The 17,784-nt window shown below is 45.7% G+C and overlaps 1 protein-coding gene across 16 annotated transcripts in view; it reads left to right on the top strand.

The window, feature by feature from the left end:
• The window catches only part of AFDN (afadin, adherens junction formation factor), a 1,598,291-nt gene that overhangs the window by 306,497 nt on the left and 1,274,010 nt on the right, over positions 1-17,784 (top strand). For all 16 annotated transcript variants that reach the window (XM_085611917.1, XM_085611916.1, XM_085611915.1 and 13 more), the window contains exons 7-8: positions 663-771; positions 7,013-7,180. In XM_085611917.1, coding sequence (XP_085468043.1) covers positions 663-771; positions 7,013-7,180 — 277 coding nt within the window. The remainder of the gene's footprint in view (positions 1-662; positions 772-7,012; positions 7,181-17,784) is intronic.

Genomic DNA, 17,784 nt, shown 5'->3' with positions numbered 1-17,784 from the left:
TGTAGTGCCTGCCTTAGGATTGCTAAAGGATTCAAACCCTGTGTCTTATTCTCAAAATTACGATCTATAGTATTACTTTATGCTGTGTGATTAAAGTATTTTACTTGAAAGATAAGCACTGAGCTGGATACAATATTGTCTGGTGATTGACTATTGATTTGTGCTCTCTTACCCCCATACTGCCCTCATGAGAAACCTTTGCCTGCTTGGTTTCAACAGCCTTAAGTGTCTGGTGTGGACTTGGCCCAGTTTGCAGAGCCATTGTAGGACTGGACCCCAGGACACCAGTGGCAAACATCCTAAATATCCACAGTTGGGGCCCAGTAGTCCCTGTCTTCCCTGTGCATTCCCACCCCCACACTCGAATGGGATCTGACAGGAGACCATTACACATCAATGAATAATACGTGCTAAGCAGAATTCATTGACGTTTTGAACAAGTCTTCCTTGAAACAGATTAAGTAGTTAGTGCTATAGCAATATGATGTTTACTTCTGATATTGTAGACCTTACACAGTCAATCGATACATGCAAGTAATAGTAAGTGGATTTGTCTATGACAATCACTTTTGGAAGTTGAAATGTTTTTCATAAAGCTTTTTTGATTACTGTATAAACACATTGCCGGAATTTGATGCATTGACAATCGCTCTGCCTTTCAGGTGACACACCTTCCCGGTGGGCAGCAAATAGATAAAGCAATGATGGAAGCAATACTTGATGATGATGATTGCCCACTCCAGATATTTCGAGATTGGCCGAGTGACAAAGGTATTTTTCTCGTAATTTCTTTTCATTTTCATAGCACTGGGTTTTCAACTTTAACTTTCAGCTAACAAGACAAAGATAAACAATGACATGCTATTACACACACTCTGATATTTTAGCTTAGCTACAGCCCTTTTTATAACCCACTCTAAAGATATCCTGCATGGGAAGGATGGGAACAGCTTCCAGTCATCCTTAGAATAAAAAACCACCTGTTCCTGAATATAAACATCAAATCCCACACTACACCGGATCATCCCAGATCATCCATTCCTACCATTCACCCCTATACTTACCCAGCCTCCAACACAACACCATCTCTGGATACAAACCTACCATAATTGTAGAGAGTGCATACATAGTGAAAAATTAACCCACTGACAAAACAGTAGAAAGACTGAGGCACTAGGCCTTAGAAGCCGCCTTATTCTCCCTGTTTTTGTGCTGTATGTTTGTTAAGGCCATCCTATTTTTTGTTCATCACAATTCTTTATTAAACGTTTTTCAAAAGTACATAGACATTGAATACATTCGGGGGGGCGCTGGGTGGCGCACGACCAAAATGGGCGCACGCCCGCGAGTCTCTGGACACTTGGCTCCCTAATCTACCATTTATCCTAGGTTAATTTCCTGCAACAAACTTCCCCTGCATCGGCGGGGACTTCTGGTGACTTCCGCTACCTGCTGCTGTAATCTCAGCCCCTGAAACTGCCGTCAGACACGGATATGCGCTGGATAGATTTGCCGGGGACTGAGGCGAAATCCTGTGGTGACTTGGGGCGGTTGAGCTGGCTAGGTGAGGACCGGGGATCCCACGTGGCGCCTGGGCCGCGTGGACTGCACTGGCGCTCAACCTCTGATTCTCCCCGAAACCACCTTCCCCCATGGACATTATTTTATATGTCCGATTGCGCCATGGACTTAAGGAGCATACCCCTACCTTCCCTCGGGAGCCCCCGGAAGTTACACCTCTGCGCCTAATATTAGATAGAGATGCGACGCCTCACCTGGTTTCTTCCCCATACCATACTCTGTACACCACTCAGAGCATTACACAGAATACTACTAGGGACAAATGGTCTGTAGAATTGGGATTGGTTATTACTGATGAGCAGTGGTTCAATTGTTGCAAACAGACGGAACAAAGCACGTCCAGTTGCTGCCTTCGTATTCTCCATTACAAATTTCTACACCGCACATACTATACACCTGCTAGACTTCATTGCTTTAAATTGCGGGACAATGATAGGTGTGACCGGTGTGTGCCTTTGCTGAACTGTTCCCCCTAGCCTTCCGCCCTCGAGATAATTGGGGACCCCTCACGGCATATCTGCTTTCACACCCTATTGATGGGTCCGACAACACACAAGACTGATAATGTGGCACCTACCTGAGTTCTTCATGCGTGATATATGCTTCTGTATGCCCCTGTTAACCCCCCCCCCCGCATGGACCCACCTCAAGACTGTATACTGCTGCTATGTGTGACCTATAGTTATCCTCATTATTCTGCCTCTGATGTTTTGTACACTGATTTATTGCTCACTGTGCTTCTTTAGCCTCAATACCGGATTGGTTATTTTTACTTATTTTAGGAGTTTTATATAGCGCTGACCTGACCCGGGTGTATCGGAGCGCTTTACAACAGTGTTTCATAAGAGTTGCATAGTATTTTATGCACACTTGTCTAGAAGCGGGCTGAGGTGGATCTGTGTGATGCAAAGTCAAAGAGCAACGGAGTCAGGATTAGCGTGAAGGCGGCGGCTATCCATTCGGGAGGAAGCGGTTGAGGAGGAGGGCTTTTAGGTGTTTTTTTAATTTTGTGAAGGACGGGATAGTTCTGATATCTGCTGGGATGGAGTTACAGATTTTGGGCGCATTTCCAGCGAATGACCTGGCAGCGTTTTTTTGTTTGCGTGTTATCATGGGGATGAGAAGGCGGGAGTTGGAGCTCCTTAGGTTTCTTGTCTCACTTGCCCTCTTGAGTTTATTTCATTGTATCGGTTTCACATGCACATTCGTCATGGTACATTGCCTGTACTTATGTCTGCATGTCTCTTGAAAATGCAGAAATAAATTTAAAAAAATGAATACATTCCACAAATCAGTGCGAAAACAGAAAAACATGTTCATGAATAAAATATACAATGAAATAAAAGAAGCAGAATATGGAGAAGGGAAACAAATAGACATCAAAGAGTACAAAACAACATTTTGTCCCATAATCCCTGTTTGAAACATTGATAAAGTGAATGATACAACAAGAATAAAAAAAATGATCTTCACAAAAAATATATACATTCAATAGTAAAATCCCTAGTGTAAACACATGAAAATCAAGCGTATAAAACCTACTCAGAACCATCGTAAATCTCTAAAACCTGGGCCTGCTTCCCATTGTATCCAGGACTTAAGAATGGACTCCAGTGGTCAGGTGGCTGAACTCTTATGTGGCTACAGGGACACAATAAACTACAAGAAGCCTATTTCCTGGATTTCAGCTGACCAGTAGCAACTGGACCATGACTGGATCCTGCCTAATGGCCTATGCTGGAGTAACTCCTGGGCCCTAAGTGCGGTCCCTGAGGTCCTAGAAGCCTCAGAAATGACCAAGAGGAACTGTTTCAAAAGTCTGCAAACTTGGATCCTAAACAGCGTTCAATTTTGAGAGGACTTCATTGGATACAGCTTCCAGGCTTGCCCCACTGGAAGATTTTGAGCTTCACAAAACAGACTAAATCGAAAGTTAGAACTCTTGACCGGGCAAGGAGCAAAAAGTATCATAGGACTTCGGCGGGTGAAAAGATGTGAATTTTCCCAATCTGAGCTTTTCCTGCCAAAATCAACGGCTACACTGCAGCTTCAAGCAACAGCTGTCCAACTTCAAGAGAACTTATCCGAAAACATCCTTCTACCTTCCCACGCAGGAGGAGTGTAACTTCCTTTTCAGAAGTAAGTCAGATGGTAAAATCTTTGACCTGCTTGGTTTATCTGAAATACGCTACTTGCAGTCAGCATGAAATCGCATGTAGGTCACGGTGAACTGCAAACAGTAACTTATGCTTGGCATTTTACATTTTCTTGGCACGTTTTTTTGCCTCAAAACTTTAAAAATGCATACTCTAATTGGATTTTAATTGTTTTTGCATTGTTTCCAATTAAAATGTTCTCTTATATTTTAGCAAATGGTTGCAGGATTTTTATGATGTTGGATTAGGCTTTTCATTTGGGTTGGTACTGCTAAATGCATTACTCGCCTTTCTTTAAGTTACGCCTATATGCTCAGTGTCGCAGTTATTAAGGAGATGAGCCCAAGTTATTGAATGAACTTGCTTGTTGGACCCAACAAGGTTTTTGATTTATGACTTGGGAAGTACCCACATCCTCACTAACTTATAACACATATTCTTCCACACATTCATTCAAGTAAGCTCTAAAGTTAATTCATGCATCACCTCTTCCAGAATTCACTGTTGTACAGTGATGTGAAAAATAAAGTACACAATTTTAATATTCTACATTTTTACACGGTAAAATGTATCTCACCTTTATCTAGTGCTTTTCAAGTCCTTAAGTCAATACTGATATCAATAAGATCATGAGCCGATATACTACAGGGAACAATTTGTGCATCAGTTCAGTTTCTAATTGCAAAACAGAAGAAGAGGTCAAGAAGCAGTCCTATCATGTACGTATAGAATGGGGACAAGAGGCTGCAATCCAGGAAATAGGCTTCTTGCAGTTTATAGTGTCCCTGTAGCCACAAAAGTGTTCAGCCACCTGCCCCTTGGAGTCCATTCTTAAGTCCTGGATACAATGGGAAGCAGGTCCAGCCCCTCAGGTCACAGACCGGCCCAGTCCTCTTCTGTTCTGATGAACTGGGGGTGATGTGCCACTTCTGTAGGATCCACTAGGCAGTGAATGGGGTGACACCTGGAGACTTCCAAACCAGTGAGAAAACATTCCCAGGGGCACACCTGCCCACGTTTTGCAGCACATCCTGTTTGTCTTACTGCAGACTATCCCACAGTGCAGTACTCTGAGTAAAATCAAACATAACAGAACCCTTCTGCCCTAGGAGGTGGCTAGTGTCCCATCCATGGTTGTCTCTAAGGAATTGATCTGTCCCTTTCTCCTCAAACATACAAAACAGGTTCTGGAACCATTACCCCTCCCAGCAGGCTCGTGCCAGGCTCTATACAATGGCCCCTAGAAACAAAATGTTCTCTTCCCCAGGTATTCCTTTACACTTCACTGTAAATGGGCTCACCTCACCCTGGACTCTTTCAATTCAATCAAGTTTCTGAACCCTCCCAAGCTGTCCTTCCTGAGCTGAGACGAGTCCACACCTCTCACTCATGTCTTACTGCGACAACGCATAAGCCATTGTTTCTGCTCAAGAATCAATTTTCACATCTCATTAAGGAGAAAGCACTGATAGAGGGTTGCTCTTGGCAGGTTAAATCTAATTAGCCCAGTGGAGCTTCTGGCAGGCAGTCAAACTTTTTAGAAGCTGCTTTTCCTCTATATTATTCAGAAATCTCACTTCATCATTGAATTGAATGTTTCATTAATATTACAAAATAGTGGTTGAATCATTTCAGTAGTTTAATCCAAACCAAAGTTGACAAAAATATTTTATTTGCACTCCAGTTTTTCTCATAGGATCAGTTACAGCCCTTTACAGTGCAAATAGCTTTTGTGGGCTAGTCGCTGTAGGAACATACCGACAATGAACTTCTTACATATTTCACTTCTAAATATTAGACACCCTACCTTATGGCGTACAGGGCTTACTCAGGGAGACTTTTAAAATTTAAAAGAATGGCTCCTTCCTGTCAAAGGTTTTTTTTTTTTACATGTTAGCCCGCAGATTTAATAGCTGCTGCAGCAGGCTATACATGTAGGCCTGAAGCCTTTTTCTGGTCAGCGTGGTAGAAGGCATACTATGTGCTGCAGTCCACATGTGACATCTAACTTTCCTTGCGATTTTTGCATTTTCCTGCACTATGTACTAGGTTTACAGGAACGTTAAATGTGCTAGTTGGGTATTAGGCAATTTTGCCTGTTAATAATAGTCCAAGCACATTTGCTAGGACTGGGCAGAAGTGCCCCTGTGTGCAGAGTTAAAAAAAAACAAACACAAAAAATCAACAGCAGTCAGCAAAACAAAATGGAGGTTGTAATGCAAAAAAAGTATTTTCTTACACTATTATTCCAGGATTTGCCTTTCATTCATCTCCAAGTTCACACTAGAAGACATTAACCTTGCACTGTGAGGTGTGGCGCCATGGATTTGTCTTCCTGAGCATGATGAGTACCCCAGGTGTAACACTGATCTAACAGTTTAGGCCTGTGAATTTTCTGCTAGTCTCTGCTCTCAGGTAAATTGTCGAAGAAACACTGTGTCTTGTTCCTCTTAGCTGAAATCGCAGGTTGCATTGTCCTTCTCCCAGCTGCCATTGCACATGTTCCCGGACCAATCAAATTGCTTATATACTAAGCATTATGCATAGTTCATCACCTCATGATTACCCAATGTTGCATAACATTCTGGAAAATGTAGCATAGTCTTACATGACCAGTGTGAATTGTACAATGCAATACCTGGCAGAAAATGTGAGTAAATTGGACCGCTCTCTTTACTTAATCAGAATTCAGACTGGACAGCTCTCAAGATAGGGATGCTGCAATAACTGAGATATCCTTTTGCATGGAACGTTTAAGGGAATTGAACAAGATGAATATGCATGTGGGTATCCTAGTGCAAGAGGCAGATGAGAGTGTATGGCATTGCAAGTTGAAGATTTGTTAGCTCATCCTAGTGCAAGAGGACCATACAAGGCCAACGTATGCTGAGGCTTAAAATACTTTGTAGCATTTTGAGAGCATTAGCCATAAATGTCTGGAGTCAATACTGTTGTCTCTCTCTAGTTAACATGATAGATTTTTTAGCATTCAGTGAATTGTTTTTCAAGATAAAGGGCGATGCCCACATGTTCCTTTTCAGGAAGATTAACTGTGCCTAATCTGCACTTCCTATAGTACTGTTTTGTCGTGAACAGTCAGACTGAAGTCAACAACTTCTATCTGCACAGCTTAGGGATAGATATTCCTGTATGTGGCTATTACAGAAAAGGTTTTCTTTTATCTGCCACATATTCATTGCAAACCCAATTTGCTGCGAGCAGCAGAAGCATCCTACATTTGTATGCCCAACATCATTCCTTTTCTTTTTCTTTAGGAGAGCTTGTTTTCCAGCTCAAGAGAAAGCCTCCTGACCATGATCTAAGGACTAATCAGACTTTAACAGAAGGCAAGCCTTTTAAAAGGAGGGAGAAAGATGATGTGTCTGGCTATGGTTGCAGTTTGCCTCCTGAGAAGCTTCCCTACTTGGTAGAATTAAGCCCTGGTAAGTCATCCTTGACTGCTCTCTATTCTTGGCTCCATAGCTTCTTTACAAGGATTGTTGAATGCACTTGTACAGCTTGCCTTTTTTGGTGTTTTGTCCCTTATTGTTAATGCCTCATTTATTTCCTTTTGTTTTATGGGTATGGTGTTAAGTTGCAAATCTGCAAAACACCACAGTACGTATTATTGACAAAATATGTCCCTTTAAAAGAAGTTTTTTTTACTCCGAAGAAAATATAATTGTGTCCATTTACAAATAGTAATCTAAACAATTGTGTGCCAAAAATGTATAAATTCCTAAAATGATTCTTTAGAAACGACTTGCATTTCATGCTTATGCAAATATTTCTCAGCACTCTGGAAAGAGTTTACAAATGAGCATATTTGCTTTTAGCGCTGTAAACTTCCTCTCCTCATCAGTATGTACTGTTGACTAGTTGACTTTTAGTGCCTACATGATTCAAATGCATTATCTTTTTTAAATGGGTGGCATTTGTTGAAGTGGAACAAAAGCACAGCATTTCAGCCACAGCACTGGAACAATGTTGCAAGTTATTTTGTATTTATCTGATAGTAATTTCTAGCCGCAGATTCCTTCACTTAGATTATCCCCAGGTATCAGACTGGACTGGATCTGGAAAGTTTTCGAGCGGTACCCCTGGCTGCCGGTATCTGGTTTGCATTGTTCGGCTCTGTGTCGCCGTTGTCTGTGCCAAAAGTGACGTGTGCCGTACCTATAAGGCTCCACTTGGCACGTTGATGTAATTTCTTTCTTTTCTGCGCCAGATAACGCTTATCCAGTCTGATCTACCTCAGTTGTTTTTTGACTGGTCTTTTCTGACTTTGACGTCTCTTTTTGAGATTTTACATCTCCCTGTGTGAGGATGTCACAAAAGAAACCATCTGATTTCAAACCATGTGGGGGACTTTCCTAGCAGATGTCTTACTTGGTGTTTTTATGGTGCCTGGAGCTGGGACACGACTATGGCATGTAAGGACTGCTGCGCTATGCACCCCAAGACGCTGAGGGAGGTATCCATCAAGTGCTTTGCTGCCTGACGTCTGTCAACTCCGCAACGTTTGAGGTCCCATCTGCATGGGAGGTCCCGGGACCGTTCACAGAGGCCCTCTCGACATTTGTTGTCTTATTCAAAGTCATCGCAGAAGTCTGGTAAGCCCCACAAACACAAGAAGTCCAAGCGATCTTCGACCTCACGGTCTTTTCAAAGCAATCCAATGAGACAAGAGAACATTGGCACTCCAGTTCCAGCGGGTCATGATCCTGGGTCCGCTCCACACTTCCCTGTAGCCCGAGAGACCCCCTCCCAGCTAAAATAATCTGATGAGGCCATGTGCCTCATTTTCGGTGTGCCGGCCCCTCTGGAATACCTTTGTCCCCCACAGGACCACAATGGTGGGTTCGCCCTATGCACCGTACGGGTTGCATCACTGGATCCAGAGCGGAGCTGTCAGCGAGACTGAGACCTTCCTCGACACCCTCTCCAGTGCCGATGCCCTTAGCGATGCCGTCCTCATCGTTATTCCCAACTCAGACTTGGAGCTTGATGGGCGTCACCTGACGCTGTGTCTGATGCCAACCAAGAACTTTCTTCACGGAGTGGAGCTAGTGCCTTATTCGATGGATAGACCTGGTGAGGGAGACATTTGGGTGGGGTCTATGACCCTTATGAAGATGATACGGTTGAGAAGCAGGACAACTGGTATGAGGAACAGGTTGAGGCCATTGGGTTGGACACCTCACCTAAAACTGGCCTGGTTTCCCTTCTTACTGTGGCTACCGAAGAGGGAACCTAGTTTGCAATGGTGGTGTACAAGTCAGCTGAGGTCCTGGACCTTAACCTACCCTCAGTGGCAGTCAAGACTAATGTCTTGACAGAGGTGCTTCAGCCAGGTGTCACCCTCTCAGAATCTATATTCTCATTTAATTAAGCCCTTATGGACGTCCTACTCAGGGCCTGCCCCAAGCTCTGCACAGGGGTTCCAGTGAAAGATCGCCCACTCTTGGGGATCCCAGTTTCCTTACCCAGCACCCCACCCCGGAGAGCTTGGTGGTCCAAGCCTCCTCTTTCTGTATCTACACTGATTCATTCCCCACCCCCCCCCATAGGATAGGAAATCCAAGAGGCTGGACACCTCCAGTAAGCGACTGTTCCGTTCCACCATCTCGTCACTGCGGTCTGTGAACACTGCATGCTTATTGGACTGTTATTGCCTTACACTATGGGATTTGGTTGCACGTGTTCTGCCTGTGGTCTTGGAGGAGGTCCAAGCCATAATCTCCCAGGCAATTGCTGATGGGAGGGATGCAGACAAGTTCACCATAAGATCAGGGCTTGACATGGCTAACTTGCTGGGCAGAGCAAATTCCTAGTCAGTGGCTATTAGGGGCCATGCCTGGCTTAGAACCACACACTTTTCGGGAGATGTCTGAGCTTCTCTCCTGGACGTGTCATTTGATGTCTCCCATCTGTTTGATGAGAAGGCGTACTCAGCACTGGATAACTTCAAGGATATTATGGATACACCCAGATTCTTGGGCCTTTTTATGTCCCCTTGCCAACCCCAGCCTGCCTTCCCCCTCTTTCGTGGCCACACAAGGGTTTTCCAACTGCGTCTCTACACTGCCAGCCACCTTGGCCAGCAAAATTTGCAATCCTTTTCATGAGCAAGGACGCCGTTCCCACAGACCACATGGGACTAGCAGCCTGAAGTCGGGCCAGTTAACCACCTTCCCTGGAGCCGCAGCCCACAAACCCCATTGGTTTGCACACCGACCATCATGGGCATCCAGTGGGGAGCAGGATACGCCACCACCTGCACCTCTGGGGTCTGCTCACCCAGCACCCTGTTGCAGGATAACTAAAAAATAAAGAAAGACAGACTCCTCTTTGGTAGTGTAAAAATAGCTCCTTACTATTGCAACAGGGAGAGTGGCAAGTCCACACCAGTAAACCGCCGGTCTCAATCTGCTGCTTCACCGGCAGCTTTTTTTTTATACAGAGTTGAACAATGGTGGTTACAAAAGGTCAGAAAATAGATTACTAGACAGTTACACATTGGTAGACAATTATAAAAAAACATGGTCACCTGTGACCTTAAACTTTAACCTAATTCTGTACACATCCTTTAATGCAGTTTCTAACAGTGCTTTACAAATGAAGTATTCTACGTTTGAATGCTTGTGTACTAAGTTTGGGTGCATGTTTGTTGGTATGTGTGCTATGTCATTGTGCTGCTAAGACTTCTTTTCAGATTCTGTGTGTTGCTAGCTAATGTTTAACTAGGACAACAGAATACTTGCTGGTGTGCTTATGTGCTAAGGCCATAAATTCCTTTGTTTGCCAAACACAAGTTTTCTTTTAACTATGACCTTACAGGTGATGCCTCTGTTCTAAAGCAAAAACAACAGTTGATGGACAGAATGCAGAACAATGTCATACATTCACCCCAGTACAGAGATCTGGGCCTAATTCCATAGTTTCTTTGCTCACCATGCCATCCCAGTTTGAACCCAGCCATATGCAAATTAGTCTTGACCCTGTTCTAAAGTAAACTCTTCACCTCTTCCGCATCAGCATAAGCTTTTGGCCTGCACTGTTCTTTTACCACTTATAACTGTGTGATACTCTCGCTGTTTTCTGCTGTTGCGCAGCATTTTCACATTTCACATGACATTCCCCCCTCTAGATGATATTTCAACTACTGAATCTAAATCTTGGTCTATACTTGGCACTAAGTAAATTGAAAACATGCCTCCCTACCTTAGTACCTAACCTTCTACAACTTGCTAAGAACAAGCGTATAATACAATAAAATGTTAGGAGAGCCACAATAGTTGGCAACAAGTTTCCTAACAATCCCAACATCCAGGATGGCAGCAATGACAGCCACCCACTAAACCAATTATCTGGGGCACCTCCTTCATCTACCATTTTCTTCTGTGGATTGTGTAAAGTCTGTATAGCTTCGGACAAAGTTCCATTGTCTGCATCATTTGCTGGGATGAAAGTACTTCAATCAGATCCAATTTTGGCAGTCATAAGGTCAAGTACATAGTGCTGCATTATCATCATCCTCATAGCACTTAGCTCTTCCTTTACAACATTAAATCGATCCTTTGTAGTATTGATGCACTTGAGCAATTTCCATTGGTTAGTTGCCTTAGTCTGAACAAGTGGCAGAATGCTTCGAAAGAAAAACTGTGTATCATTAAACGGTTGGTACTCTTGGGGAATATCATTCCAAGTATTAGTGCCATTATACTTTGCAGTTTGTTTCCTTTGATGATGGCGTAATAAAGTTGTTGGATGGCTCATGGGGTGTTCATGTAAACTTGATATATTTATTCCAGGAGCTACTAAGACAGGGGTGTGCAAGGTGACGACTGAACAGAGGCCGCCCCAGTTTGGTGGTGACTAGGCATACAGTAGTTCTCCACATTGCCAATAGTAGTGCATGAGGCTGAAGGTGCCTTCCCCTGTATGTTGGAGTTATCTATTGTGGCTCTACAACCATTATTGCGTCCAACATTAAATGTGCTGGTTCCTCTGAAACATAAAGAAACAGAAGTTAGTCTCATAACTGTCTAGGGACTTATTGTACTATCTATTCAAGTGTAATGCACTATGTTTTCGTTCCAGATACGCGCACACTTCTTTACTGCATCCTGACTAACATCAGTTCCATACCATAAAGACATGACCCTACAGGAAAATTCTACATCAGAGTGCCATTATCATGGACAAAAACTGATCCAGTGACTCTAAATCATAGCCTAAGAACACAATCTGGGGGTGAAGGTTATACTAAATAACTATTACACTCAGTGGGCAGTCGTGTTGCTCCTGAAAAACCCTAAATTTAAGACCATCTGAACCCATTCTACAGTAGTAGGAGGACCTTTTTCCTTCATGATTGATATCTCATCCTTAATGTCCTGTCTGTCTGTTAGAATATATAAAACGTCTACTGAATAGTCATATTTTGTGGAATTGACTTGTGAATGTGCCACTCTGACATCTGTTAATTGCGTTTGGGCCTTAATCCTACAAAAGTAGAAATGCAATAGACACAGAACTGTGCTTGGGGATACTTCTTTTGTTGAATGTAGTCTATCTGATCCTGCGGTATGTGGAATTTGAGAGCAGACGAAACATGATTTGTTGGTACTTTCTGAACCTATGTCTGACATATATTGAGACCGCATATCTTATAACCTGATATGAACACTATTGGTCATATTAACGTGAATAGAAAGTTCTCTTCATAGGTGTGTGAGATTAGAGCTTGAAGATACGTTGCTATGGAAGAGAAACTATAGAAAATGTAGCATTAAGAGACAAAAAAGAAAAGGGAAACAAAAATACATAACTCTTGTGATGTTTTTCCAAATAATTGTCCAAAGGCAGAGGTGGAGGGGGGGTATTTTTACGATGACAGTCTTCTTCCTCCTCTTGTTCGATTTGCATAATCTATGATCAGGGCTCGAAAAATTCACTCGACCGTTCGCATTAATTCAGGACGAGCTATTTTTAGGTCCTTCTCGCCCTTACTGGCGAGTAGGATTACAAACTGACACTTGACCTCTGCCTCTGAAAACAGGGGAAATGTGACAAGATAGCAAGATTTAAAGGCATCTTTATTGCTCACAAAGTAAATGAACAATAAAAATGCTTTCTGATGGATACATCTGCCAGTGGATTCCTCACCTTGTGAATATCCCCAGCGCCAGCATTCCACTGAACTTTTCTTTCCCAGCACTCCACGTCGGCGTGATGACGTCAGTTCCCTTTTTTCCGCGCCGTCGACGCGCAACGGTTTTTTCCAGTGCTCTCTAGCTACTTTGTAGTATATAGCTGTGTTACTGTTTAAAATTCGGTATGTCTTCGACGAGGAAGTCGGGCTTTAAGCCCTGTAGGGAATGCGGAGGTCTGATGTCCATGACTGATCCGCATCAAGACTGCTTATGGTGTCTTTCTTCGGACCACGATATGGAGGAATGCGGGTGCTGTAGGAGTATGAATCCTAAGGCACTGAAGGAGAGGAAGACTAAGCTCTTTATGAAGAAGATCGGTGAGGATAAGAGAGGGAGAGTTAAAGAGAAGTCGAGGCGGGAGTCGTCGACTTCGAGGTCGTCGAAGTCGAAGAAGCATCACAAAAAGAGAAAGCATTCTTCTCGACATCGGTCCTCGAAGTCCAGGAAGTCGAGGTCGACTTCGCCCCGTCGGCGTCGGAGCAAGGATTTGTCACCTTCTCCTTCTCCTTCGAAGTCTCCAAGAGGTTCTCCTTCGTCGAAGCGGGCTCCAGCTCAGTCCCCGACGCAGTCACCAGCTCCGTCTAAGGCGTCGACTCCGGAGTCGGATGTCTCCATGGATGAACAAGAACAGGAAGAGCCTGCTCCGGTGCCTGATGAATCTGCGGCTCCGGTGGAAGATACTGCGGAGCCGACGCCGGAGACTCCACAAAGGGATACAGGGTCTGTTCCTTATCCACAATTCCCGGCTCCAGGTACGGATTCATCAAATTTTCTAAATGCCATGTATGGTATATTTAACAGGGCGGCCTTCCCATCCGGAGCACCAACTGGTCCCGTGGGTCCGATGGCGTATACGATAGGGGTGCCGCAGCATTATTCTCAGGCCCCCTTTTTGCCCTTTATGCCGATGGCGCCTTAGTGGCAGTTTCCGGCGCCGTCTGGGGATCCGACACGACTTCGGATGGACCATCAGACTTCGGAACCTTCTTCGACGCCGCGTCCGACTCCATCGGCGCCGCCGACTCCACCTAATGGCGCCGCCGACTCCGGTACCTCTGGCTCCACCGACGCCGCGTACGACGTCGACGACGCCGGCTCCCTGGATTCGATCGAGAAGGGATGCCCAGAGGGTTTTGGAGGAAGGAAGATATATGGAAGAAGGTGAAGTCGACTCTTCTTCAGATGAGTTTAAGGGGATTGAAGAAGCAAGTGGGTTGGATACAACCCCTGAGTGGGAGCATACATCAGCTAGATCTTCTCCACCTCAGGAATTGGCGCCCTATCATGTGGTGATTAAGAAGGCCGCAGATCTCTTAGATTTGCAGCTGCCCTCTGTGGAGTACAAATCGAACTTACTTACGGAGGTGTTGCATTCTCCGTCATCAGCTTCGGAGCCTTTGTTGCCTTTCAATGAGGCCATCTTGGAGCCGGTCTTGGGGGTGTGGAAGAAACCTCTTTCATCTCCGGTGGTTTCCAGACAGGTGGCAAGAAGGTACAGGGTTGCACCAGGGGATCCTGACTTTTTGTCTACACATCCATCCCCGGAGAGCCTAGTTGTGCAGGCTTCTTGTTCAAAACATGCTTCGGGTGCTTTCCCTCAGTCTCCAGCTGATAGGGAGTCAAAGAAAATTGATCAGGCGGCCAAGAAGTCCTTCTCAGGAAGTATGGCGCTAAAATCATCTAATTCCACATGCCTTCTGGGGCGTTATGTTCATGCCTTGATGGACTCTATTAAATCTTTGGCCCCTAAGTTGCCTGAGGGGGATAAGTCGTCCTTCTTGGAGGTTGTTGCGGACACTCAGGGAGCTGCCAGACAGGTGATCCAGTCAGGGCTGGATACGGCGGACTCGGTGGCGAGGATTATGGGGTCGTCTATAGCCGCAAGAAGGCAGGCTTGGCTCCGTTCCTCTGGTTTCTCGGCAGATGTTCAGGCCACGTTGGTTGATCTGCCATTCGACGGACAAACTGTTTTGGGAGAAAGCAGACTCTGCCCTTCAACGTTTTAAGGACAGCAGATTGACGGCAAAGTCCTTGGGTCTGCAGGCTCCTGCTAGGGGTTCAGCTTTTCGGAAGTTTAGGGGTTTCGGAAGAACATCCTTTCGCTCCTTCCGACAGCCCCAACAGCAGCAGCAGCAACAACAGAATCCCCTCTATAGGTCCTATAGAGGGAAGCAAAGGGGTCGGAGAGGTTCTGGTCGCAACCCCTCTTCTTCATCCTCCTCTTCTGCTCCCAATGAGGCTTCAGGGAAGCAGCCCTAGATCCCCCATACCGGATCATGCAAGTCCTGTGGGGGGGTCGGGTGTCCTATTTTCTACGGGATTGGAAATCTATTACAACAGACCTTTGGGTTTTGAACCTCGTAGAGACTGGGTACACCCTTCCCTTTCGGGAGTTTCCTCCCCCTTACCCTCCTTGCCAAGGTTATTGCTCGGAAGACCATCTGCTTCTCCTACAGAAAGAGGTTCTAGCCTTGCTTCAGAAGGGTGCAATAGAGGTGGTTCCGGAGCAGGAAAGGGGTCAGAGATGCTACTCCCGGTATTTCTTGATTCCCAAAAAGGACGGCAGATTGCGTCCGATTCTGGACCTCAGAATCTTTAACTTTTACCTGAAACAGGAGAAATTCAAGATGCTGACCCTTGCGCAGGTTCTTCAAGCGTTGCAGCAAGGAGACTGGATGGTGTCGCTCGACTTGCAGGACGCGTACTTCCACGTCCCAATCCTGAAGTCGCACAGGAAGTATCTCCGTTTTACGGTTGGGTCGCAACACTACCAGTTTGCGGTCCTCCCGTTTGGTCTTACTACCGCACCTCGAGTCTTCACAAAGGTGATGGCAGTGGTGGCTGCTCATCTCAGGAGGTCGGGGATTCCGGTTTTTCCCTACCTGGACGACTGGCTTCTGAAGGCAGAGTCCCCAGAGATGGTACAGCGTCATCTGCAGGTAACATCTCAGCTGTTATTCGACTTGGGTTTCTCGATCAATGTGCCCAAATCTCACCTGGTGCCCTCTCAACGCAGCCTGTTCATAGGGGCGGTACTGGACACTACTGTGTGTCGAGCATTTCCTCCACCTCAAAGAATTCTCGACATTCAGGAGATGGTCCCTTTATTCCACAATGGAGCGGTTGTTCCAGTTCTGAAGGTCCTTCGCCTGCTCGGTCTGTTCGCCTCCTGCATTCTGTTGGTCAACCATGCACGCTGGCACATGAGGGCGCTCCAGTGGTGCCTCCGCAGGCAGTGGTATCAGCACAATGGAGATCTCAGGGAGTCGATCAGGATCTCCGGAGAAGCTGCAGCGGATCTATCTTGGTGGAGCGTGGAGGGCAATCTGTCTCAAGGAAAGCCCTTCCATCTACCTCCATCGGTGGCCACAGTGATTACGGATGCATCCACCCTAGGGTGGGGTGCTCATCTGGGGGATCTGGAGATCAAGGGTCTTTGGTCTCCAGAGGAGAGGTTGCTTCACATCAACCTTCTGGAATTGCGGGCGATTCGTTTGGCACTCAAGGCCTTCCTCCCCTTCCTTCGCGGTCAGTCTGTTCAAGTCCTGACGGACAACACTACCGCGATGTGGTATGTCAACAAGCAGGGAGTAGTGGGGTCGCGTTGTCTCTGCAGAGAGGCTCAGGACCATCAGATTTGTCTGGTGGCAAATCATCTGGCCGGGGTGCTGAACGTGTGTGCGGACAGTCTCAGTCGACAGTTCTCCGCCGACCACGAGTGGAGGCTCCATCCGGAGGTGGTTCGTCACGTTTTTCGGACGTGGGGAACCCCTTGGGTGGACCTGTTCGCCACTTGCGAGAACGCGCACTGCCCGTCGTTTTGCAGTCTCCAGTATCCGTTGCAGGGGGCGTTAGGGGATGCGTTTCAGTTGAGTTGGGGCTCACAACTCCTTTACGCGTTTCCTCCCATACCCTTGATTCCTCGGGTTCTGATGTGGTGGACGTTATTTTATCGGCCAGGCGACACTCCACCAAGTCCATTTACTCCTACAGGTGGTCTAAGTTTGTTAAATGGTGTGGAGAGAGGTCCATTGACCCTTTAAAGGCCCATCTTTCTAATGTTCTCCAGTTTGCTCTTTCCTTGGCTCAGCAGGGCTGTGCTGTGGCCACGGTCAAGGGCTATCTTTTGGCCTTATCGGCTTTTCTATGCCTTCCAGATCAACCGTCACTATTTAAATCTCCGGTTGTTCTGAGGTTTATCAAGGGCCTTACAAACATGTTTCCTCCCACTCCCTTTGTAATGCCTCAGTGGGACCTTAATCTTGTTTTAACCTTTCTGATGGGGTCCCCATTTGAGCCTCTTCATAGCTGTCCTTTGAGGCTGTTGTCCTTTAAGGTGGTCTTTCTTGTAGCCATAACCTCTGCAAGGAGGGTGAGTGAGCTTCAAGCTCTATGTTCTAAACTCCCGTTTTTAACCTTGCATGCTGAAAGGATGGTTCTCAGGACCAGGGCTGCTTTCCTGCCAAAAGTTGTCACTCCGTTTCATTTGGGGCAGTCCATTACTCTCCCTGTTTTCTATCCGCCTCCTCATCCTTCCAAAGAGGAGGAAAGACTCCATCGCCTGACCCGAAGAGGGCTGTGAGTTTTTATTTGGACAGGACTAACGACTTTCGTCTTGATGACCAATTCTTCATTGGCTACGTTGGTTGTTCAAAGGGTAAAGCGGTGCACAAGCGCACGCTATCGAGATGGATCATCCTTGCCATCAAGATCTGCTACGCCCTGGCTGGTAAGACTCCTCCTGAGGGCATTAGAGCTCATTCGACTAGAGCAAAGTCATCTACATCTGCTTTGGCCCGGGGTGTTCCTGTGGCAGATATTTGTAAGGC

Source organism: Triturus cristatus, chromosome 6 (genome assembly GCF_964204655.1).
Source record: "Triturus cristatus chromosome 6, aTriCri1.1, whole genome shotgun sequence".
In the NCBI taxonomy this organism is placed as follows: domain Eukaryota; kingdom Metazoa; phylum Chordata; class Amphibia; order Caudata; family Salamandridae; genus Triturus; species Triturus cristatus.
Note: the sequence above shows the minus strand (reverse complement) of the source record. Positions and strands in the feature narration are given on the sequence as shown.